General features: G+C 34.7%; 1 protein-coding gene across 1 annotated transcript; it reads right to left on the minus strand.

Moving 5' to 3' along the window:
- Window positions 1-198: 198 nt before the first annotated feature.
- Window positions 199-25,656, minus strand: LOC146538539 (uncharacterized). The gene is made up of 14 exons (XM_085186252.1): window positions 25,209-25,656; window positions 11,798-11,895; window positions 11,073-11,240; window positions 10,133-10,246; window positions 9,647-9,800; window positions 8,549-8,694; window positions 8,222-8,312; window positions 7,257-7,348; window positions 6,476-6,655; window positions 6,176-6,283; window positions 5,624-5,773; window positions 5,169-5,273; window positions 4,688-4,777; window positions 199-4,342 (listed from the first exon to the last, which is right to left on the minus strand). Exons 1-14 carry the CDS (start codon window positions 25,366-25,368, stop codon window positions 863-865), a joined length of 5,136 nt encoding a protein of 1,711 aa, XP_085042378.1. The 5' UTR covers window positions 25,369-25,656; the 3' UTR covers window positions 199-862.
- Between the last annotated feature and the right edge of the window lie 699 nt (window positions 25,657-26,355).

Genomic DNA, 26,355 nt, shown 5'->3' on the forward strand with positions numbered 1-26,355 from the left:
CTAAATTCACCCACAGGCATACCTCCCAAATGAAGAAACCATTTCGGATATTTTTTTGAAGGTGAAGATAATCGAGTGTTGTGAGCCATAAGTCAAAAAATACGTTTAGCTGGTTGAACATCATAAGGTCTTTTCTAGTAGTGTTGGGAGTGTTCTTATATTTGTCAGTTACAGGAAGATTAAAAAAAAACAAAACAATTTAGTAAGTACATATTTTATTAATTCACTATTAAATTATTTTCTGTCACTGAGAATTCTGTTTGAAACACTAACTCGCTACTCGTTTCTTTTTATATAATATAATATAATATAATATGTCAAGAGAAAAACATCGATATATCAATTTGATATATCGATTCGGTTACATAATTGCAAGCCGCGAATAAAGTATGGCGACAACACTATTTATTTATTTTTATTTTTTAATTTGCAAAGCAAACCTGCGGACCATTTTCGTCGAAATTTAAAGTAAGTACCTACTAGAAAAATCGATTGAAAGTTCATTGTTTTTTAAGTCAAATAACAATTTCGACTGAAAATCGTCACACAGGTTTTTTATCCGATCCCTAACTCCATATAAAACTTTTTGAACATTTATAAAATATATGTACATCATTTACATAAACACGGTAATCAAACTAGGCGATAGATAATACCCGTGTAAAGTTGCGACGTGGTCGCGGAGAATTGCGGAGAGTAACGGAGAAAATCCACGCTTTCTCTAAGGAGAATCGCGGAGAAAACTTTGCGTTTTCTTAACCGGGAATAGCGAAGAATATTCCGCAATTTCCTTATAAGGAATAGCGGATAAAAAATCCGCAACTTTTTTGTAAAAAATAGCGGAGAGTATTCCCCGCTTTCTCTATCTATTTTGGCGTTTTTCGCATTCGTCTATACATCTACAGTCCTCGTTTATAGAGTCCAGAGACATGAGACTCTCTTGGGAAGTCCGAAGACAAGCCTTACATCTCGAGTCCACGGAAGTTCCGCTTTGTGAGTTGGCGTCTTCCGAAACTGATTCCAGGGAGCGGAGACTTTCGACAGACGTCAGTTTGTACGAACGTCGGAACTCCGCTATTTCCTCCTCGCTCATGTTCAACGCTAAAAGAGAATCTCTCGCCATTTTGCCTAAAGAAGATATTTTTTTCTTCTTCTTACTTAGAATTGAGTCCATTTTTGTTAACGGACAGGGTTTGTTTAGACTTTCTGGTAAAGATTTTGGACTAGACCCACTTCTAGTTCGTAATTTTGACCTTCTTTCCGGAATATCTCTAGGTGTTGTACTCTCTGGCACCTTAAAAGCAATAGTTTTCAATTTCGGACTCTCTTTCTCTTCTAAAACTGGTCGTTTGCTCAAATCCTCTAAGGAATTGGACTTTTTAATTTTCGCTCTTTCCGGTATTATCGGTGAGCTTTTCCGACCTTTAATCTCAACAGTAAAAATTTCAGGAATTTCCACCGCTTCGTCTATTATGAGTTCCGGAGAAAGGTCTAACATTTCTTTAATTTCCGCGTCCCGTAATTCTTGGGCGAGAGACTCTTGCTTCTCTGTGCTTGTCGATTCGAAATCTTGGTTCTCGAATATCAAATAAGATAAGGCATCTTTTCCCAAATCTACGCTTTCCAATTCTTTTTGTGTGTCCATCTCATCTTTCTCCTCGACTTTATCATCGATATAGGCTAATTGTATCAAATCTGCTGCCATATCGCAAGTTTCGTCAATATTTGCGATCGGAGCTTTGTCGGATTGGGGCTTTTCGTCAGATTTTTCCGTAATGGCTTTATTTTTGATTTGACGTTCCGTAACATCCATTGCCAGAGCGGTCGTCGCTATGCTGGACGTGAGTGTATTTTCGGGACTTATATTTTCTTTGATTCCTCTGATAACTTTCATCGGAAGTTTGTCGACCGGCTGCGCGGTCTCTGGGCTCGTTTGTTTTTCCAACGAGTTCTCCGAATTAGATTTGAGTACAGACGCGAAAGACCTCGGCCTAACTTCCGGCGGTTTCTCGTCTAACTTAACTATCGAAGCCTCGCTACAATCTTCAGATTTCTTTTCGGACTGATCACCGGATACATCATCGTATACTTTTAATTCGTTGGGCAATATGAGATCTATATTATCACACTCCGGCGTGTCCATTTTATCGCTTAAATCTAAACATTTTTGTACTAAATCATCGGTGGTTTTTTCGGTAACTTTAGCATTATCTGCTGAATTTGTTGGGAACTGGAATTCACTGAGTGTGTCCGTGTCAGTAGAGGGCGTCTTGCTATCGAGCTTTCGAGAAAACGATTCATCGACAAACGAAACTTGAACTCGTTCCGAAAGTGTAGAATCAGTTGCTTCGGACAAACTATCTGTGTCTTCTTTATCAGTTTTCTCCGTAACACTGCCCCAAGACCAAAAAGAACTGGTTAAAGAAGAATCTTTTCTTGGAGGTGTACTTGAAGAGGATTTTTTCTCATCATCACTAGATCTTGAGAAAAGACTGCTTGGATGTTGAAACAAGCTCAACAATTTCTCCAAATTGCTAGGCAACTTATACTCTATTTTCTCCTCTTGTTTGGGCAAATGGAAGCTAGCAGAAGGTGCCACCCAGGATATCTTCCTCATCCTTTCCAATCCTTTGGACTTTAGCGCTGGTACATCCAACAAACTGGAAGTCCGTTTCGGAGATGTTAATGTATCTTGGTCCTTTTTGACCGTTTCTCGTAAACTCGAGCTACAGGTCAACGTGCCCTCATTAGACGAGCCATCCTCTCTAATTTCCGAGGGATTTTGCAATGAATATTCAATTCCTGAATCTGCTGACGTCACCATAATCTTTTCTTGCTTTGCCGAGTCCACCGAACTGACACTCGCCTCCAAACTAGACAGCGACCCGTGTATTTTCTTCAAATTTCCAAATATTAACGGCGAAACACTTTCATTTGAACTAATCGATATATTAAGGTTCACTGGTGTCACATCACTCGCGGACTCGACGCTGCTCTCCTTAGAAATGGACCTAGTGTCTTCAAGCGCGGTCATTTTCGATCTACCCTCATTCAGACTTTCCACTGAACTTCCAGATATTTCTAGAGACGAGCTACTATCGCAGAAGGCACTGATTGGTTTGCGCATTAGTCTAGAAACCTCTAGATCTGGACTATCAAGGCTCGACTCGCTTTTATTTTTCTTTAATACTACACTATCTCTCGCAGGTACAATGTTATCTATATCTATACTTCTCGACGACAGATTACGTAAATTACCAAAATCCTCTTGGTCTAAACGTTTCTTATCTGTTTCTTGCTTATCTTCTAACATATTTACATTTTGGTCGCAATGTACTTTGGTTGCACTGTTGTCTGTTGTTTTTTTATCTGTGTCGCTAATATCTAACGTTTTAACTATTTTAGTATCTACATTTGCATAGTCTATGGTCTCATTATGAGACAAATTGATAGTATCACCGAATGCCCTATCACTATTTTCACGATTGTCTGTTACATCACTAGTCTTAACTAAGTCACTTTCAATGATTTCGTTGTTTAACGAATCGTTCGCGCGTGTCTCACCACTAATCACACTTGCACTTGAAATTTCATCAACTTCTACATGAATTTTACGAAATTCAGAAACTGTTGGACCTGACCCAGATCGTTCAGGTCCTATTATCACAGATTGCGTTTCCTTTAGTTTGTCGTCAGTTTTGTAAACCTCAACGTCTATAATTTCATGTACTTCACGAACTTCACGCACTTCATGATCTTCATGTATTTCATCGGAGACTTCAATTTGAATGACAAAATCAGTCATAATTTCCTCAGTTTGCGTCACAACATTACGTATATGTGTTCTCGGAATGACAACAGTCTCACTGACGACATATTCGGGCTTAGATTGAGCAGTCTTAACATCATTTTTACCTACTTTCTTATCATCAACTTTATCTACAAGTCTTTTATTTTTATCTTTCTCTTGTATCCTCATTTTATCCTCACCAACATGTAAATCTGTTTTATCTCTCAATTTATCATCACTTTTAGTTTCAAACACATCATCTACTAAGACTTCATCGCATTTCACATTTTTTTTGTCAAAACCCATGACATTTTCTTCGTTTTTTTCAGTACTTTTGACATTTTTATAATCAAAAGCCATTTTTTCTTTATTATCTGAGAGAGTTGTGTCACTTTTTGTGTCACTAATGTCTGGGGAGGGTGAAGGGGAGGGCGATGGGGAAGTAGGGGGTAAAGTAGGATTATATATGGAATCGTAGTTTCTAGTGACTGAAAATCTAGAGGCTGTTTTCCTTGGTGCTTGAGTCACTTGAGTTTTAGGTGGTTCTGCTACCTGTACAAATAAGATTGATATTTAAGTATTTTTTTTCGAAACTAAAAAAATATATTTAACATTATAAAGTAGGTTCACTGTTCGACAGGTATATTTTTTATGGGTAATCACAGATAACTTTTACTAAATAGTTTTACTAAACTTAGCTCTAGTAACAAAACTAGTTGCAGTGAGTGATAACTCAACTTGTAACGTCTCGAAAGTTCGTTGGTGCGTGAGGAATAGAGAGTTTTAATACTAGGTTCCCACTGCGTACTCGGGGTAAGCGAAAAAAAACATTAACGTAAAACGTTTTCCTTTATATAAATAATAGTTATATATACATACACATTCATACATACACACCTGTACAACTTTAAATCTAGATGGTGTCGGACAATATGTCCGAGAGCTGTTTGCGCTCTCAGACACTCGATCTGGAGTTACTGGTATAACCTAAAATTTGAGACAAATAGTTTATAAGTTCATTTCTTTCATTCTTAATATGTTACGAAAAAAATTATTTAAGTTATATAAGGGTCTACACATTCATTATGAAAAAATATTTTGTATTAATAGTAGTAGTAGTAGTAGTAGTTAGTAGTAGTCTTTATCGTAAATCAAGATTTCTAAGCCACAAGAACATATTGAAAATACACTAGTAGCTTCACAACCATTTGAACAAAATGATAGAGGCCCATGTGTCACAGAAGGAGAAAATTTGAATACAAAGGGCTGTGTTAAGTCCAAGCTAATCAGCAAGCAATATCCCAAATTTAGGCAAAACGTAGATTATCCCCACTGTGCGGGATACAGCGTGTAACTGAAGTGAAAATATATCATTTACCGAAAATCTAGAAGGCGCAGGTATAGGACTTCCAGCTGGTGAGGGAGCTGGTGAGGGCGCCGGGGAGCGGAGACGACCTCTGCGCTCTTCTTCTGTCGGTACACTCTGGAATTTTTTTATCCTAATTATTAAAGTTTTATACAACAAGCGTAATTGTTGTTATAATCATGATTATAATGATGTTGTTAATGATCATAGCAACGATAATGATAATGATTTTTTTAGCTTTATGGTGCATCGCGTATGTAGCAAGACAACCAGAGGGAGCTTAGTCTTAATACACTACAATTTCCACTTTATTTCCGCCGAATTCTCGAGACATTGCGAGCTGAGTGGCGGAACTCAACTCAACTCAAAAGTCTTGTCACGAAACTTAATAGAAACTATGATGATGATGATAAAAACGATATCGATGATGTAGATATTAATGATGATAATAATACTATATTACATACCAGTACACCAATCCTCGACAATGGTACAGTATGACACGTAAGGCTAATCTTTCTCAAGGCGGTGTGCGGAGTGGCCGTGGGCTCATTACGACGGCATAGCGATCTAATATTCGTTACTAGATCTTGATGGACGGGGTTGGGGTTCGATTCCTGAAACAAGAAAAAAATATAATAGCGATATATAATTTAAAAAACACCAAATGTTCCCGCTGTATCCCGCATACAACTTAGTGTTGAGACATTCCGTTCCCCAATACTAGATAATTTACGACACATTATAATTTTATGTTAATATCTGTATTTCTGGGATGGGGAGAGACCCCGTGATATTTTCTTCAATCATTTAGCAACAAGCCCAATGCTAATTTCTGCACTTTCAGATGAGGAAGGGAATTATTTGCATTTTTTTTTGTTAACTAAAAGAAATACATGTTTTGTAAACGGCAATTGTTTCTCAAGAATAAAAAAGAAGTAATACCCCTGAGTGTGTATTGAACCCACAATCATCGCTGTCCAAATACCAAATACACTAATAACAATATATATACTTACAGGCGGATCATCCAAGTCTATTTGTGTTAACGTCGTGTTATCTTTCATAGCAGCAAGTATTGCTTGGAGTCCGGCGATGCTTATTTTATTGTCGCGTAGATCTAGCCTCTGCCATAGAAATAAGGAGAAAATATTAGGAGTAAATAAACTGTACTGCAATAAAATATACATTTAACATGTTTGTAAAAAGAATAAAAAAATATGATACAGTCGTGACGCAGGGGCACAAAGTGATTCTATAAATGCAACTGGCCCTTCGAGCCGGAAAAAATCGAAAAAATGGCACTTTTCTCTACTAACCTGCAATTTACTGTCACCGCTAATTAATTGTACCACAGCCTTCGCATCGGGAGACATCCTCACCGCTTGCAGTCCCAAGGAAAGCAGAGGACACTCTATACTTTCCGCCAGTGCCTTTATGGCGTCCGCTCCTAGGGAGTTACGTCCTATGTTTAAGACACAGAGAGATTTTGTTGTACGCTGGAACAAATAAAAGAGAAAGGGTAATTAATAATCACAATTTATGATTATTACAAATTCAAATAATTTCTTAACAGCGAAGACTATAAAAAATTTTATTATGTATTTTTTTAACCCTGAGGGAATTTAAGCGTTGAAATAGAGTCCGATTTTTGGAACATTGCGTGTCGAATGGCGGATATCTGAATACGCGCATTGTCTGATCACCAGATCGAGGATGATAATTCACTCCCCCGAGTGAGAAACGAACCCACAAACGTCACATTTACTGTCACATGTCACATGATGTGCTTTTGCACTGCGGAAGTCTCAAAAAGTTAATAATGAATATTATATCCAAATCCATAAATTATATAAATAAAAGTGATTAGATAAATTAATAATCTATATTAATACCATCGATACTAAAATTATAACGATAAATAGTTTGTGTAAGTATATTAAGTATATCACTTTATTCCGTTCTATGTGATCCACTGTGCCTGAGGTCAGAGTTAGCTCCTGCAATAGTGCTCCATACGCAAACGTGTAGTTATTTTCATTTTATCATGCGGGCGAGCCGCAATTAAAAACTAGTGTATAAAAAATAATTTAAACTCACCATGACTTTAGATAAATTATTAGCACAATTTCTTGTTAATTGATTGTTCCAAAGTATCAAAAACGCTAAACCTCTGGACTCATAGCCCCCAACTGTAAAAAAACATCTTGTTTAATAAATAAATATATTAGATGTGATTCCCATTTGGAGGAATGATTATTGACACTTTATCGCTCTGACAAGACAAAGCGCGGTGCTGACAAAAACACTATATATATATTTTACACTTCACTTCTTCACAGTGGCCCCATACAAGGGCAAAGGTACCCTACCGTACGAACGAAATGCTTTGAGGCTACATTCTTTATCCGCAATGCGAGAGATTGGAACTCATTGCCGGCATCTGTATTTCCTATGACATACAATATGAAGGTCTTCAAAACCAGAGTGTATAGGTATCTACTAGGCAAGCGTGCACCACCATAGATAGCATCAACGCTCACCAAACTTGATGCGGTCAAACGCAAGTCTATTCAATATATAAAAAAAGGGTTTCTCTTATTTGATTATAGTATTAAATACTGATTGCAAAAATTAGTTAAATATTATTATTTGAAGGATGATTCACCGTGAATGACATCAATATGTACAACTCATTGTTATTAATAGTATTATTATATATATTAGTATATTATAATGGTATGTATTTTTTCAAATATATGTGTATTATGTTTATGTATTAGAATTTAATATGACTTGTAAGTTTATTTACACCACCCACTCTATTTTATCACAGATTTCCTAACCCAAAGGTTGTCTGGTAGAAATCGCTGATTAGCGATAAGGCCGCCTTTTGTGTCAATTGTTATATTTATGTCGTTTTTATACTCTTTTTTTTCTTCTTAATGTGTAATTGTGCACAATAAAGTGTAAATAAATAAATAAATGAATTGCAAATAGTGACACTTATAAACCTACTTCACATGTAGAGTTATACGTTTGTTTTGCGGTATATTGTTATTCACCTCTACTCCCCACAGGCGCAGTGGTGGGCGAGGGCGGCGAGTAGTCGGCTTGCTTCACTAACGCGTCTGCTATGTCGGCGAGGCCCGCGTCCTGGAGTTATAAACATAATAATTTAATACATTTTATTAACGTTATGATGTTTAGATTATTTCTGTAGGTAGATTTTTACAAAAGATTTTTTTTACAAAATAAAAAAAGTGGATAGCACATTCTCTAAATTCTTTTAGGCCCATCAATTTACTTAATTTTAAAGCATGGTCTAGTTTATAATTCTATAGGAATTTGGAAACACACAAAAACACAAAGAAAAAACATAAAAAGTCCACCTGTATCTGATTATTAGACAGATCCAGCAACTGTATCCTTGTATTGTACTTGAGCAGGGACGCGATCTGCGCGGCGTCGGGGGGCGACAGGCCGTTGTCACCGAGACGCAGCTCGCGGACCGACGCGTTCGTCTTTAGCGCTATAACTGCGGAATGCGCAAAATATTATGTAAGAGGTGGGAGTAATTACATATTTTTAGATAGAAAATTAATAAAGTAAATAGCTTCATGCCCCGACCCTTTAAATAGCTGAGTAGGCAGAGGGAACCTAGTGTTCAGACGCTCCAGTCCTCATGCATTCAAAATTGAGTTTTGAGATATTGTGTATTGAGCGGCGGCAGTCCGTTGATTACCAGAGCAAAGAAAGGACCCACGACGGCCTCTATACAGTGTGGAAGTGTCAGCGCCACTTTAAATGAAACTACAGTTTCAACTACTCTATAAAAGCCTAATATAATTCGGAAAAAAAAAAATCTCAAAAATGAAAAAGTTATTTTTTCAAACAAAATAAATAATAAAATTATCGTTTTAAAATAAAACGCCATTTGTAAAGTATAACATAGGCACGCACACACTTACCTGTCAAAGCGGCAACGTCGCATACGTATGTGTGCGTGACACGAAATACAGGTATGGATAAAAATCGTAAAATGAAAAAAAAATCCTACGTCTAAACCGTTGAGGGACCTTGATTATTTTTTTTAATTCTGGGTTTGAAATATTTTACCCTATATGCAGTTTCAGTAAAAGAAGCGCTGCCTCTTCCATCCTGTATATGTATATTAATAATCATTAAATTAGTGTAAAAAGAATAAATATATATCTTTTTTTAAAAAAGAGATGTATATTTTAAAATCAGGGATAGTCCATCCCATAAAATCAATCCAATAAAAAATAATAATCTTAATAAAGTTATACATTGTTAAATAGAGGTGGAAGGCAAGATGGCAATATTTTACTAAGATAATTAATTTATAAAACATTAATTTAAAAAGACCATTCGTCCAGCCAAATTCGACCACCAATCCCCCCCCCCCCCTCATTCATTCCCCCAAAATCGAGAATTAAATTCACTACACACTACTTTCCCTCCCTTACCCAAACACAACAAAGCCTCGCCAGCCAGGTTCGCTCTCTGCAGGGACAAAACCCGCAACCTGCACGCGGCGGGGCGCAGCGCGCGCGCCAATGCGGGCGCGTGCGTCGCCTCTATGCGCCCCGACGACACTTCCAGCTCCACTAGATCCGAACTCTGCAAATGTAAACCAGTTTCAATTTTTATTTACTATTAAACCCGCGCACGGCTTCGTCAAGATTGATAAGAACCATAAAATTAATAAATTAAAAATGAATTATAGAGCGAGGCAGTCGTGACGCAGAGGCACAAAGTGTGCCTGTACTGCTGTACTGTACGCGACTGGTGGGTTCAATCCCCATTCGAGGAAATGAAATATTTATTGACATTTATATTTTTATTTTTTCGCTCTAGTGTCGAGGCAAAATCGGTCCATCCGTTTGTGAACATCCATTTGTGATTGGGGTGGTTTTCTTCGGGGATTAAAAACTGTATTAAATGTAACATACCTTCTTTATCATCCTCGAGGCGGCCTGCCACCCGCGTATGCCAAAGTGCAGCTCACCAATGATAGATATCGCCATCGTGCTCTCGTAATACTCCACCATGTCGAATAATGATTCCTGCAAGATAGTAATGCAATATCGACTTAATCTTAAAAATTTAAAAAAAAAATCTTCCGTTACTTAGTGAATGATCGACAACGCATTCACGAGAAATTAAAGAAACGGGAAAAATGGGATTTTCCATTTTACGTATAGATTTTCACGCAAACAAGCCGGCGATGACTGCTGGCTCAGTGCACAAATTGAAATCCATTCAAAGTTTTATACCTTTACTTTTACCTTTAGAATAGTAAAATGACTATTTTAACCTAATGTGTGTAATTATTAAATAATTACAATGTATACTAGTATTATAAAACTGAAGGGTTTGGTAACACTCCTAGATAACGTTCTAAGAACACATATAAGAATGTTCGCATTGTCTCGATAAGAACCCATGCCAATTAGCAGTCAAAGTGCTTGGACGGTATCCAAAAGACGCAGGTTCAAATCCCGATACACCATATTCTAAACTATACCAAATTTTAAAAAATTACATATGTTTACAATTTAAATATATTAATTAGTCATATTGCTCTATAAACATAAATAAATAAACAATTTAAATAGCTTCACTTTGTATCCCGCACACAGCAGGGTAGACGGAGGGAACCTAGTGTTAATACACACCGTTCCTCAGTTTTCACCGATTTTTTCGAGGCATTGCGTATTAAGTGGTGTAACTCAATGCCGTTTAACATTAATAACTAGCTTTTACTAATAGCCTCACCTGCGTGACACATCAAAATCAAGATTCGAGGTTCGGAATCAACAACCAAAAGGAGAAACAGATCAGAAAGAGATGTATATCAGCATCCTTCATAATAATGAATATTCCACTTACCGCCCCCTCATCATCGATACCAGCATTGTCGATCTCTAATCTCCTAAACTGTACTTTCCGTAGTAAAGCCTCGAGAGCGTCCGTAGGTGAAGTGCCGAGTAGGGAACAATCTGTTAGGGCCAAACGAGGTGCCCGTGTGCAACCACCTATTGTGTTTTCTGGAAGCTCCTGGAAAAAAAGACGTGTCATTTTTTATGTTCTGTGAAAAGAATGCAGTGAAAAAAACTATTTGCTTTGACTCACTTCTAATATCTTTTCCTTTACAGAAGAATTGGTAGGTTTGTCTAGAATCTAGATAGGTATATGATGTTTCGGGGCCCAGGCCCAACATCGAGAAATGCATTCTGCAGATATACATTAATTTTACAAAAGCCCAACAAATACATTTATTTTATGTTCCAAACCATATGTTCTTTTTTTATTTTAAAACATATATAATTTATTATGATAAGTAAACAATCTGTTTCTTTATTCATCGTCAAGATTTAAAATCTAATCTACTAACCTAACAAGGACGACGAATAGTTGCTTAAGAGTGACTCGACACTACGTTCTCTACAAACTAGTTACTTTTACTTTCTGAACTTTTGTGCATTTTTCACTCACGCCCAGGAAGAAAATAATCAAAAGAAAAATCCTAAAATCAAATCTGCGCAGCCACCACTCCTCATACATACTGCAGTGACTCATCACTATTTTCTATTCACTTAAACAAAAACACATACCCGTATCTGTTGCAGCACTGATTCTATAGGCGGTGTGCGATGACATCTGCAGGACTCCAGGTATTCTGCCGCGAGTTGAGCTCGCGTTGTGTTCGGTACTGAAATTCAAAAGATATAAAAATTGTACAATATTGGCAACGGATAGACTATGTTATGACACTAGGAAAAATGCAGTAAATTTCAGCATATTATGTTCGACAGCTTCGACAAGTTTCTGAAAATATTTTTTAGGAGCTTCACTCTGTATCCCATATATATCAGGGTAGACAGACGGACTACTCAGAGTACCTACTCAGAGTCAAAGGGACTGTCCCTTTCCCGCGCACTGTCCAATTTTCGAGACAATGCGTGTTGAGTGTTGGAAATCAATAAAAAAAAACTAAATAAAAACTCAAACCAAATATAATAACGACATTGAACTTGCTGCCTCTTCTCAATTAATCTATACTAAATGACTAACACCTGTATGTATGTATATAATAAGTAGAATTATAAATGCGTCACTATAATCGATATTACATACACTTTTTTATATAAAAAAAACACATAATAACATGTGCATGTTGGCCGGAATCATTAGAAAAATTGTAGTATGACGTGACATCATACGAACCGCTACTTGTGTATACGTACATAACGTATAGGAAATTATTAACATTAGTACTTATAGATTTAGTTTTATATAAAAAAAGCAGCTTGAAGCTGTATCCTGCGCACAGCAGAGTAGGCAGAGGGAACCTAGCGTTAAGACACTCCGTTCCTTAGCTAGTGCAGTTTTTATATGTTTACCTTTCCTCCATTATTATAGCTACAAGTTTAACTTGGAAGACAATAATTCATGATATTGGGCTCGATCCTTTTACAATAAGTTATTGTAAAATTTGCAATTTTCGAGATATTGTGTGTAATCAGAATAAAAAAAAGAAAATTAATGATTCCTTTAAAAAAAAATAACAGTATTATTATATATATTTAAATATTATATATATAATAAAAACCATTTGTAAATTTATATAGATATTTTTTTAGGTTTTTGATCAAAAATTAGGTCAAGCAATATCTCAATGCAAAAATTCCGAGAATTAAACTGACGACCTTCGGGTGTACCCACCTTATTGATTACATGAATATATAGCATTTATTCATCATTATATATCTTACATACGGATTTTATGATTCAACTATTTTAGGATTTCAACTTGTAAGTAACTTACTAACTATATATAAAAAAATGTACAAGATATGTTTTGCTGTAACCGCGACGGTTGTGTCGAAGGAATGCTTATCCCTCTATTTTATATTAATAACTTATAATTACCCCCATTTAGTATTCGAATCCACAACCGCCTTAATGATTTAATGAAATTTTTGACATTTTAAAGTGTTAGTAGTAAAATATCAGTTTACTGAGAATAGGAATATAATTTGGTGGGGAGGAGGCCCAGGTATTCTATAAATATTCCGCTTAATGAAACACAAAACTAAATTCATATACATACTCATAAACAAACATACATTTTTTATGTATGTATGGATATTTTTGTAAAATATCCATACATACAATATAAGTTATACTAATACTTTTTTATATAATCTAATGACGTCACCAAATGCATGATGTCAGCCGACCCATCGACCTCCATCCGGCGGAGAGCTGGATAAGTAATTGATTGCAGCAAAAAAAGTAGATTTCCGTTTGCTTCATGAGTGGTACGGGTTCGATTGTGGATGGAAACTGAGGCTTGTTAAAAGTTTATATACATGTGCATGTGTGTATCTATATATGTCTGTCTGTTGCCATAATAACTCCCAAACGTGTGAACCGATGAAGATTATCAGCTCTTTTCTATTTCAATTTACTTTTAGTTTATTGTGCCAGGGGTTTTTATTTTTCAATTATAGTTTTCATGACGTGCATGCATTTAGAAGATTTACACTTAATACGTTGGCCATGGAGGTCAGTTATGTTCTGGGTAACGACGACAAAACTCATTGCAAGACGAAACGGCACAGTATCTCATAGTAAGCGCGACAGTTGTGAATACGATTTTCATTCTGGATAATAATTATATTTGACTAGCGACCCAAACACGGCTGCCGTCCCATCTAAAATTATTGTTATTTTATATAAAATTCACATTAATTGTAGCCTATATGTTATTCTAATGTATAAGCTATATTACAGTAAAGTTCCATTTAAATCCGTTTAGTAGTAAAAATGGAACAAGCATCATCACAAACTTTCTCGTTTATTATTTTAATAAGATTTATTTTCATTTCGTGGCTCAGGTAAACGAAGCTACGCTTCTACAAAATTGATTTCCGCAACACGCTGTGCTTTTCCACAATTTTTTTTATAAACATTACAACATTTTACATATTTCTCAAACCTTTATCCATAAATATCTGTGTCACGATGTAATTCATTACATACAAAGATAAAGTACACTTTGGTCCTTCGAGCCGGATTACAAAAGAAGCGAATGAGCAACAGGAAAAGATGTCGCCCATTGAAACATATGGGTCATTTCACAATGTATGAGGTAATTATTATTATTTATAAAATAAATATATTATATTTTTCTTATGGTTGTAGTAGCGCTGTAATTATTTTATTAGGATTTAAGAAAGGTTATAAGGCTCTAATACCTATGATATATATATATTTTTTAGCTTTATGTTGTATCCCGCATACACCAAGATACACTCCGTTTCCCACGTTCCGATGAATCTTTCGAGGCTGCAATCGCCTCGAAAGATTCATCGATCGATTCGATTTCCTCGATTTTAAGTTGTGGAACTCAACGCTGCTCTGGCCTGGCCTTGTTACTTGAAAAAAAACTAAATACTAAATAATTCACACGCTTGTGCCACTGCGCCACGACGACCCTAATTAAATATTCATGCTTCTGCAAATTATATTTTACAATTTATATTTTTCTAAAATACATAAAAAAGGCGTCGAAGCCAAATTTGAAGACCATATTAATCATATGCATATGACGTCATGTAATATAGTTTTTGTAAAGATAACTTAGAGATTTATGTAACTAGCATATTCTAAACTGACTGTAAGTGTAACGACTGTGGGTTCGATTTCCATACAAAGAAATAAGAAAAAAAAGAAGAGAATAGACCCGAGCGCGGCTTTAAATCGCGACCGAGTGTTCCGCACCAGTTACCTAAATTAGGTCAACGAGAAGTACAACTTACAAAAGTTGACAAACTTAACTTTGCGGCGTATGCACTCTTGTTTACATAAAACGAACTACAAATTTAAATTTGTTATATTTTTTTTTGATGACAAACAAACAGTTCAGGTTCTGATTTTTTCCATTCGCCTACGGAACCCTAAAATTACCTATATACCTAGCGGGATTTTTTATAGCGGAATATAGTCCGCTAGAAAAAGCGAGTCGGATTCGCCCACCGAGGAATGTAGGGTATCCGTATCAATTCCATGAATGTAGGTCAAAGGGCGACTTATAGTTAAACGTACCTTTGCAGGCGTATGCATCATTCGGTATGAAATAAATCACAAACATGAGTTTGTAATGGTTCCTTTATATTATGATAAGCCTAAAAAACCATTTTTCCTATAGGCTCATTAGAAGTAGTCAAGGTTTTCAATATGCAACTATTTTCATACAAAATGCGAAAACGATGCATAAACGTTCGTATCGTTTGATTGAGTTGAAAAGAAAGAAGAAGAAGAAAGAAGATTAATTTTGTGTAAGGGACAATAGACCTGGATATTCGATATTAATTTATGCTTTATAACTCCATACAGACGAACTGGACGTAAGACAACCAAGTAATCCTAAAAGGGTTGAGTTGTTCCTTTTGAGGTACAGAACCCTAAAAAGTAAAAAACAACAAACACCAATAAAACCACAATAAGCCATACATATCTATTTACTTTAGAAACGTGTAAATATTGCATGACATCATGACCCAATAATCGGTTCAGTAGTAGGTACGGACCGACTTTACAGAATGTGAGTGCTGTATGTTATATATTTATGTTTTACATATAAAAATATAAAGCTATTCTACATAATGAAAAAAATAAAAAAAGGTGTAACAATGTTACAGGAGATTCATTTTCTTAGCCGGTTTTTTCGAGACTCGGATTTAAATCCCGCTACGCTAAATATTATATTATTTTTTCCGCATGTAGCAGAGTAGGCATAGGGGAGCCTAGTGTTAAGACACTCCGTTCTCAAGTTTCCGTCGAAAAAATAAAATTTAAAAAATATTATAAAATCAAACTGACAACCTGTTGCGTTTGCAATCACGACTAGCCCTCATTTAAATTATTAAATAAATCATTTACAGAAATTATAATTGAATATCATAATTATACAGTACGGTATTTCAAAACGAATAACAATAACACTTATTCTATATTTTGTATACGACGATAAAAATCTTCACGCATCATGCATGATGGGCTAAATAAACGTTTTTTAAGATAGCGTGTTGAGTGGCAGGATTCAACGCATCATTTTGCGTAAACGAATGAAAACAAAAAATAAAAAACAGCATTCATACATATAATACCGGCTTCGCCCGCACTTTTGCCTGCGTGACCAGACGAATAACGTGATGAATTAAGCCTATATAGCCTTCCTCGATGAATGGATTAACTGTTTTTAGTATAAAATCAATTCCCTAAGAAAATGACAGAGCAATGATACAAACGAAAAAAAAAACCAAACAAATCTTTCCTAATCTATTCTATCTTTATTACCCTGGACACCAAATATATGTCGAGAGTTCACAGGTTCAATTCCGAATGAGGACAGTGTCAATATGCTACATCCTTTCTGGTAATCAGCAGTTTAAACAAAGTTAAACTAAGTGGTTACTTACCCATATCTAGTTTCATTATTTAAATAAATTATCTTCACGGTGTATCCCGCATCTTGCAGGGCAGAAGGAATCTGGTAATTTTCGAGTCATTGCGAGTTGAAAAACTCAACGCCGCACTGACCGGCGGCAAATGACAATGGTGATCGTTAGTGTCGTCGCGGCGCAGTAGTAACGGTTGTGGGTTCGATTCCCACTAGGAGGAACGCAGTATTTGCATTGATTTGTTCTTAGCAGCGTTAAGCTCCGCCCTCTACTCAACACGCAACGTTTCGGTAAAATACAAGGCAATTGAATACCATGTTTTGCCACAAATTTAAATTATTTTTTTGGTTTTTTATCTTTACACTGTATCTCACATATAGCGCGGTAGGCAGAGGGAACCTGGGAACCTAGTATTAAGACACTATTCCTCTCACCTAGTGCTAAGATCATTAAGACAATTCTTCCGAATACGCAGCGACGCTCTAATTTTTTATTATAACTATAAGTATTTTATTATATAATAAATTTTGAAAACGTTGAGAGTTAAAGCGAAGATTTTCGAAGAGCAACCTGTTTTGAACCTGTCAAAAGATGACGGAAGCCACTCCCTGGCCGGAAGCCAGAAATCGAATGGGGTATACGGTTAAGAGTATGGGGCAATGACATTGGAAAAATACTGGACGTAAGAGTTATTTACATACCAGTATGTATTACATTTTCAGTTTTTTCATAATTTGACTGTAATTTGTGGTACAGCCGGATGAAAGCTAGAGAAGTCTCTAAATTAGAGACATCGAATGAGAAGTAACGGAGCTCAACGACGCAAGTTATCTAAAGTAGATAAGTGACAATAAAACATTGATAATAATATAAAATCTTGGATTGGATTTCAAATTTATTAATTATCAAGAATTAGATAAAATAAAAGCGAATAACAAATGTCATTTATGTTAAATCAATAAATCTAAGTAAGATCCGCACGTGAAGCATTTCTTTTAATATAAAATCACTATTAGCCGCTAGGATTTCTTTATTTAAAAAAAAAATACCTCAAAATAGGCAAAAAGTATTCTATTTCTCACCGTTCCCAATTTTTATGTTGGTATTGCCATTAAAAATAAGCGCGGTTTGTTTAACCATACTTTCATCAAATATTTCAATAATATTGAAGGATTTTTTTTTCAGGAGTACTCTGTATTCCACACATAGCATGGGCAGCGGGATCCTGAGTACCTACACTACTACCAACACCAATCTTAAAATCCCAGACTTTGTTTATAAATTTTAAGAGAACTATTTTAGTTTAATATTTTCATTTTCTTGCTCTGGGTACCTTTAAAAGATGGCGGGCGTTGAGTTCAGCCATTCAACAAGCAATACTCCAACTACCCTACTACATGGGACACAGTAAAAACGTTCAAACAACAAACAAATACTAAAAAATCGAATCCCCAACCACCGCCTATAGACATACGACAACACACGCGTTATATCACTCGACATACACAATCAGAGCATCATCACTCGGCCTTCATCTCATTGTTCTGAAGTCTGTACTGAAATACTCGTGACTCACGGCGTTCTTGGTAATGAGCGTCCAAAATAAATATACCTACATATACCTACACTGTCACTGTCAATGTCAGATGGCATAATGAACATTACAGACGCACTCAGAGTGGACAATTAATTATTAACTAGCTTTCGCCTGTGTCTTTGGTCGCGTGGTCGTATAAAATAACTAACAGTTGTGTATGACACTACACATATTTTAAATACCAGTGGGAATTCTTACAATTTTTTATTGGTTCCCCAAGCAATAAAAAATATTTATATTCTAGTTATTTTCATTTTTTCGCTTTGGTAAACAAAAAGCGGCGTAGAATTCCGCCACTCAACACAATAATTGTTGGTGTTAATACTATGTTTCCTCTGACTACACTGAATTGAATTTAGAGTATGTAAGAATACAGATTAAAACTAAAACGGTGTAAAAAGGAGAAGTTTCTAACAAAACTATACATCCAAGAAGATATATTATGCACATATATTTCAGGAGTTCACAGGTTCAAATTCAATTCTTCAAAACGAAAATAACAATGACTCAAGCCTAATTCTTGGCAATGAAGGCTCAAAATAAACATGTCAGGTGACATAATGACATGGACTTAAGAGTTGGCCTGGTGGTTAACATTTATGTTTGTGGAGTAGATACTCAGTTCAGATTTTAGTATGAATCAAAATTAATTTAGTTTAGAAATCCGGAGAATATATTCACTGGGATTTTCTTCCATTTTTTAAACAGATAGGTTAAAGGGTAAATGGGTGGTACAAGCACCCACAAACCACCATGTGTTCTATCAGACACTTGCTATGAAGTTAGACAATAATCAACACAAATCAAGTAAATCAAGGTAAGTGAGGTATAGGACCTCAGTTGACTTTCCAGAACACAGTATCAATGACACTGGATCTACCGGTCACGTAAGAAGCATGAGGACTCCCGCCATGAGGAGGTTGATGACAGTTGACGAGGCAAAAGAGGTATGCAGAGACCAGAGCGTAAGACCCTCTTAGGGATGAAACGGAATCAAAATTTACGTAAATCTCTGTATTTTCACTGAAAAACGGTTAACTAATTTGATGTTTAACAGATTTCCGGCCAGCGTTATCAATGTTTTCACAGTATCTGAGAACACTTCAAAAACATGTTATCACGTCATCTTTGTTAGTATTGGGATTCATTTATATTGACCAAATAAGTATATGTACTAGATTTTTAACATCAGTTTCGCCCACGTGGTCTGATGGGAAAACAAACAGCTGTGTATGCATCATACATTACACATTCTAAGTGCCAATGGTAACTTAAACCACAAGTACAGTGGGTTACATCGAAACGATTAAAGTCATGTAATTTTTATTTCCCGCTATATCTTGCACACAGCGTAGGCAGGGGCACCTAGTGTTAAGACACTCCATTCCCTATTTTCCCCCGAATTCTGGAGGCATTCGGTTGTTGAGTGGTGGAACTCAATGCTGTGCTTTGCCTAGACATCAGAGCGACGAAAATATTATATATTTTATTTCCTCGAATGTGAATCGAATGCATATCTTGTCGCGTTTACAGTAACACACTTGTTATCTCAGTCATCTAGTATACCCATAAATACGCACAACGTTAAGTTTCGTCTCACTACTACGTTCCTTTTACCATGCAACTCTATACATGTTATGTTTTTTTAACCGACAAAATCTCTATTCGATGTGCATATTCTTTTTACTAAGTAGTTCGATTTTGATAAAAAATAACTTTTTCTTTCATTGGAATGGAATTTCATTGAAGAACAAAGTGTCTTAACTCTAATTTCTCTACGTCTAACCCTGCTATATGCGGGATAGAGCGTGAAGCTGGATAAAAAAATAAAATAATAATAGGAACTCTAGACCGTCATTGTTCATTAAACAATAATTAATGGGCGTTGCTATTATGACATACGTTTTAATTAAACTCGTTTGTACCTCTGTATAGTGTATATTGACTTCTGTGTAAAATGTATATTTAGTTTCAAATATTTCCCTATATTTAACAGAACAGAGAGAGAGAGGGAGAACGAAGGTGTTTAGATCGATTTTTTTTGTTTTGCTCTCGAATTCGAGACACCGCAAGTTGAGTGGTGGGACTCAAGGCTGTATTTGTTACGAGAATAACGATCCCTACGAAGGGTTGTCGAAGCCACAACTATAACAACCTATCCTATATAAAAAAAAGAACATCGAAGATATTAATTTAGTAATCAGCTTAAAAGTTGTAAAATTAGATCTTGCGACCCTTGGTATGTAGTCCATTGGTTACAATCAACTTAATAATATAAGTTTCCAGTTCAAAACGAAAAGTATTATAATTTAAAGTGAAATAGGAAAATAATCGAACCCGCAACCGTCGTTTGTACCGCAAGCCACGTTTTAAAGTGTTTACTAGTTATTGATAAGCGATCAAGTCTATCAGCGACACTAGTTCAGTATAACAGCATTATCACACGCGTTATCACACACGTGACGTCCGATATCGTAGCTGGTAACTAATATTTTTCCACTTCAACATACATACTATACTTCTTGTACGTCCTATTCTACAGATATTATGACTGTGAAGTTTCTGAGGATGAAAGAATAATTGTTACTCTTTCAGGCGAAAATTACTGAACGGATTTAGATAAAACTTTATAGTGTTATAGCTTATATCCTACAATTTATGTAAATAATATTGCATAATTTGGCTATAATATAACTATAAATATAACCCGGCGAAGAAGTGGTACTCATAGCACACTTAACATGTGGTTCAATTCAAAAAATCTATTTGTGTTGGATTTATCATATATCGAGGAAGGCTTATATAATATATTAAATCTCGCTAAGACATTAGGAATCGAGTTAATTATAAAGCTGAAGAGTGTGTTTGGTTCAACGTTTGAATAGATTTTTTTAGGGAAAGGAGTGTAGAATAAACGTAGTGTTTAAAACACTACGTTTATTCTACCTACCCTAATATACGCGGGATACAGCGTGATTGTCATACATAAACTTCAACACATGCTACAATCATAATTTTCCTTCAAAAAACCCGTTCAGTATAACAGAGCCAAGTATCTTTAGACAATTTGTCTCACATCACAATTACGTATATGAATCACCTATAACACACGTCTAATAATATAAAGGCAAGTTTTAGCGCAGGAGATCAAGCATGCGACTGTACACGCGATAGATTGTGGGTTCGATTCCCACTTGAGGAAATAAATTATTCAATATTTTTTCCTCGTTCCGATTTTAACGAGACAAAGCGCGGCATTCCTGAGATTTTCCCGTCGAAAGAAACAAGCTCCTGACACCCCCTTATAGATATAAGTATAGAATAACATGTTCTTTATATATACGCATACAAAGTAAGCATAAGAATCTAAAACCAACTCTCTATTCTCAACCTTTCGCTAGTTTTGGAGGTATTACGTGCTGAGTGGGGGAATTCACTGCCGCGGTTTGTCATGTGGCATACGAGTATATCATACTGAGGAAAGTAAAAAGAGAAAAAGGATTGCCTTGTTTTGGAATGGTTGTTTAGTGCTCGCTTACACAAAAAAAATCTTTATTTTTAACATTTTTAAAGTGTTATTCCACCTTAGGAAAGAAGGATACTTTTTTAGAAAACTTATAAAAATCTAATCGTAGTTGGATAGGGGTCCAGGCACGTGTTTAAAAATATTTAACATATAACATTTTCTTTTGCCAAATGATAATTTTAAACAATTATCTTTGTATTGTGGAAATTTGTAAAGATCTCCCAACAGAGATGCTAACATAAATAACGTTGTAAGCGCACGTATAAGAATTTTGACGTAGCTCCATAAGATCGTATGACTTAGCGCCTTGGTGCTTGGACGGTAGACATGAGGCACGGGTTCAAATTCCGCTACGTTGAAATCTTCACACGTTTTCTAGAATAGTAGTCCAAAAATCCCCCAAAATGCCATTTTTTTCGGCCTATTCTGCTATGTGCATCCCGCAGTGTTAAGACACTGTTCCCTACTTTTTTGATTCTATGGTGCCCCTGCGCCACCACGGCCTCATAAACCAAATAAGTCCTCAAAACTAAAATCGCATCTAAACTCATTGGTTCAGGACTGGCCAGCCACACATCTAGGTGATCCAGGTTAAATAATGAGACACTTGATCTCATGTCAATGACGGGGACGTGGACGTGGGCATGCCTGCGATTGCAGAGGTATAATTTAGACAAGTAGTCTAACCACAAGGTTAGATTTGAAACTCGGAGGTTAGATAGTGATACACAAATAACTCAGTAAGTGTTCACACATAAAAATATATATATTTGCGTCGAACATGGAATCTGAACCCCGAAAGAGAATATAATTATTTTTTTGCATCATGCTGCCGCATATAGTAAGGTAGGCAGAGGGAACCTAGAGTTACACATTGTGTGTTAAGCGAAAAAAAATCAAATTGCGTTGTCTTCTTAACAATGATGATACTAGAAAAATAATTAAACCGATTGGGAATCGTATCCACAACCATCGCGTTTAGTCAGACGCTGTGCTGCTGCGCCACGAAGGTCTCGCAAAAAAGTAATGTATTTTCGTATTTTCCTATACATTTATAAATAACTAGAATAGAATAATTCATTTTCAACAGTATATTGTTGAAACACTGCCAAATAAGCTTGTTTGTGTAGTTTTCACACCTACAGGTGTGGAACATATTATTATTACTAACTAATTCTTTGAATAAAATATTTCTTCGATGTTGATACTCAAATTGTCCAGACAATTCGGAAGTTGGGTCTTGATATTAGGTTCCCCCTGAGTTCCCTCCTAGAAGAGGGAGACAGGGTAAGGCTATTTTTTTTAATTGCTATGTAATCACCATAGCTTAGATTCTGACATCATTTTGGCTTAAAAAGGATGAGGAGGAGGAAAGGAGAGTCTTTATTTTAGATATTTTGTATATAAAAGTAAATATAAAAGTCATATTAAAATTAAAAATAATAAATGATTTTTAAAGTTAATCTTGGTTTACTTTATTTTTTATTTCAAATGAATTTACTGCAGTTTGTTTAATATGTAGAGATAACTGTTGTTGTTAACCTTTACTAATTAATTGTAAATGTATTGCAATAAACATTAAATAAAGATTTGTAAATCATAATTAAAAATTATTTTTGGGCTAACATGATCATAAAATATATATTATTTTTTATTAAAAAGAAAAACAAATCACATCATTTCTTGGGGTGGGGATCAAACCAACAACCGCTGCATTTATCCAGATGTTATCCCACTATTCTGTGACAGCCACAACAATAACTAATAACATAGTAATGACTGTTAAAGCTTCTAAGAAGTAATCTAGAGCTCGTAGCTATCATAGTTAGCTTTATTTATGTTCCTCATATAGAAGAGTAGTCAGAGATCAGTAGAGATAAATGTATAAAATAATTATATCAAGACAATTATATATGTAATATACTATAATAATATATGTTAAAAAAAATAATAATAAAAAAATAAAAGTTGTCGGTAGGGATCTCATCCAACTTCTCTAGTTTAAGCTCTAGACATAAGTACAGTTCAAATTATCCCAAAATTAAGTATGCCACATTAAAAAAAAAAAAAAACTTTCTTAAAATAAAAAAGGCACGGGCAACTATGCGCCCGTGGATGTAGCTTTTAAAATAAAAAAAAAGTAGAGAGAGTCTGACTGTCGACAAGACTGTTGTAGGTTCAATTCAAGGTAGTGCAATAAATTATTTTCACTTCCTTGCTCTGGTACCAAAACAAAGGGAAGCATTGAGTTCCACCACTATGTGACTTTGACAATCTCTTCCAACTCTGTTATGTACAGAATACAGAGTAAAGATAAACAAAATATAAGTAATAAACAAAAACTCAGATTTTATAATGATATATTTCAGTAATACTTACTATGAGTACTAAAATATTATTTTGTGCTATATTTATGTAATACAGGTTCGAAATAAACTTTAAATAACATAAGTAAATAACAAAAAATGTTAATGACTGTAATGTAACAAAGATAAATTATTAAATATTCAACATTTTTGAATCCCACTACAATGTATGTTGTTACCTGTACCCTCACTCCCATGGTCAAATGGTAATAAATAATTGATGTGTATGACACATGACACCTATTATCTTTATCTATCACTTATTATATCTATATATATAGTAAAATTGTAACTTATCATTGTCTATACATGGAAGGTATATAGGAAAATCTATTATTGAGAGCATTGGGATAAAATGTCCATGCATGTTAATCTCAGAAATGGCTAATGATGAAAATTGCATTTAAATAGGTTAAAGGCAATTTTCATTATAGTATTTCGGTAAATTCAATTAAATATTAAGGTGTGTTATTTATAGAATTATATTATATATTTAAAAAATTATATGCAAAGTATATTATTCAACAAAATTGCTTTAAATTATTAAATTGAATTGGCTGAAATTTAAATTTTCAATGTATAGAAATTGTCTATAAAAAGATTAATTATCTTTTTTAAAAAAATATAACATAGTGATTTAAATTAGTAAATGAATATAAATAAAAGCAGACTCTAGTCTAGTCTAGTCTCTAGTATATAATAAAAATGTAACTGATTGCTGTCAGTACATGGAAGATATATAAAAGGCGTAAGAAGTCAGCTTCTTTGATATAATCAGTTATATCAAAGTTTCAAGCTTTAAATGGATAAATTATATTTGATTTTAAGTGTTTTTAAAATACATCAGTGAGAAGTTAATGTTGACTCCAATCTTTATTTAATAGAAAAAATATGTTTTGAGTGGGAGATTTAAAGATTTGCAGTATATATGGATATATTATATTTAATCTATAGAGACTTGCTTAGTATGCAATATTTTTTTTCTGTAAGTTAATAATTACTGTACTGTTTGTTTCCAACTAAACTTAAAAATAAAATAAATATATAAATCAAAAATCAACTTACTGTCTTGCCAAGGGTTGGCTGGCTCGAAGTATTGTGTGACCAATTGATTGTCTTCAGGAAAATATACTTTTTTATTCAATTTCTTCTCTTTCAAGTCATCGTTGAAGCTAACATCGGTCACTGGTTCAATGCCCGCGTGAGATCTATCACAGGTAGACATATCTACGGCATCTATTACATATCAATAATCGACTGTAACACATTAGAAAACGTATATCACACAAATAAATACACAATAACACACAATTTTTTGACACAAACACTAGTTTCAATCACACATTAACTTTATAGTTTCGTTTTCAGTATTTTCGACCGATCTTCATTTGTTTTTAGGTGTAGTTATAACATTTTTTTTTTCTTATTATATTTTTCTTTGCTATATTAGTTTCAAAACATTATACACCTATCATACATCGTTTACCGCCATGTTGGATTTATAAAGACAAAAGGAGAGTTTTCCTTTTGTGGCGCTAGAGGTCGCTCCTTATTTACAGTGTTGCTATTATTAAATAAAAAAATATATCAATGATAAAATAGCGTTTATTTATAAAAAAATATTAATAATAAGTGAAAATATTAATAGTTTTATATTACCATAGAAAATAACGTAATTTAAATTAAAATTTGTTTTTATTTTTTTATAAAATTAAAAATAGTTTCGCTACTTAACGCTAGGTGACGCTTAAAATGTTATTTCTTAACTCGACACAGATGGCGACAGTAAATAATTATATTTATTTAAAGTTAGTTTGTCATTTATAAAAAAATGCTATAAAATATATGTTAGTAATAATATTTGTTATTAATAAAATATCAAATGTTATTATTAAGATCGTGGCCAGTCGTGGCGCAGGGGCACGAGTGCATGTAAACTACTATAAGATTGGTTGTGGGATCCTCACTAATATTAAAATATGTATATAAATTTATATTTTCATATCTTCGCTTTGGTGTGGAGAAAAAGCCCGGCGTTGAGTTCCACCACTCAGTACGCAATGTTTCCTGAATTCGGCGGAAAATGAAATTTTTTGAGTTTTATATACTAATTTTAATAAATCGAAACTAGGTTAAATTAAATATTTATTATGAAATTATGAATGAAAGTTAGTTGAAATAAATTTGGACTCTATTGAAAAATTCTTTATAT

The sequence above is a fragment of the Heliconius melpomene genome, chromosome 6 (assembly GCF_056956725.1).
Source record: "Heliconius melpomene rosina isolate 202511_hmr_F chromosome 6, ASM5695672v1, whole genome shotgun sequence".
Classification (NCBI taxonomy): domain Eukaryota; kingdom Metazoa; phylum Arthropoda; class Insecta; order Lepidoptera; family Nymphalidae; genus Heliconius; species Heliconius melpomene.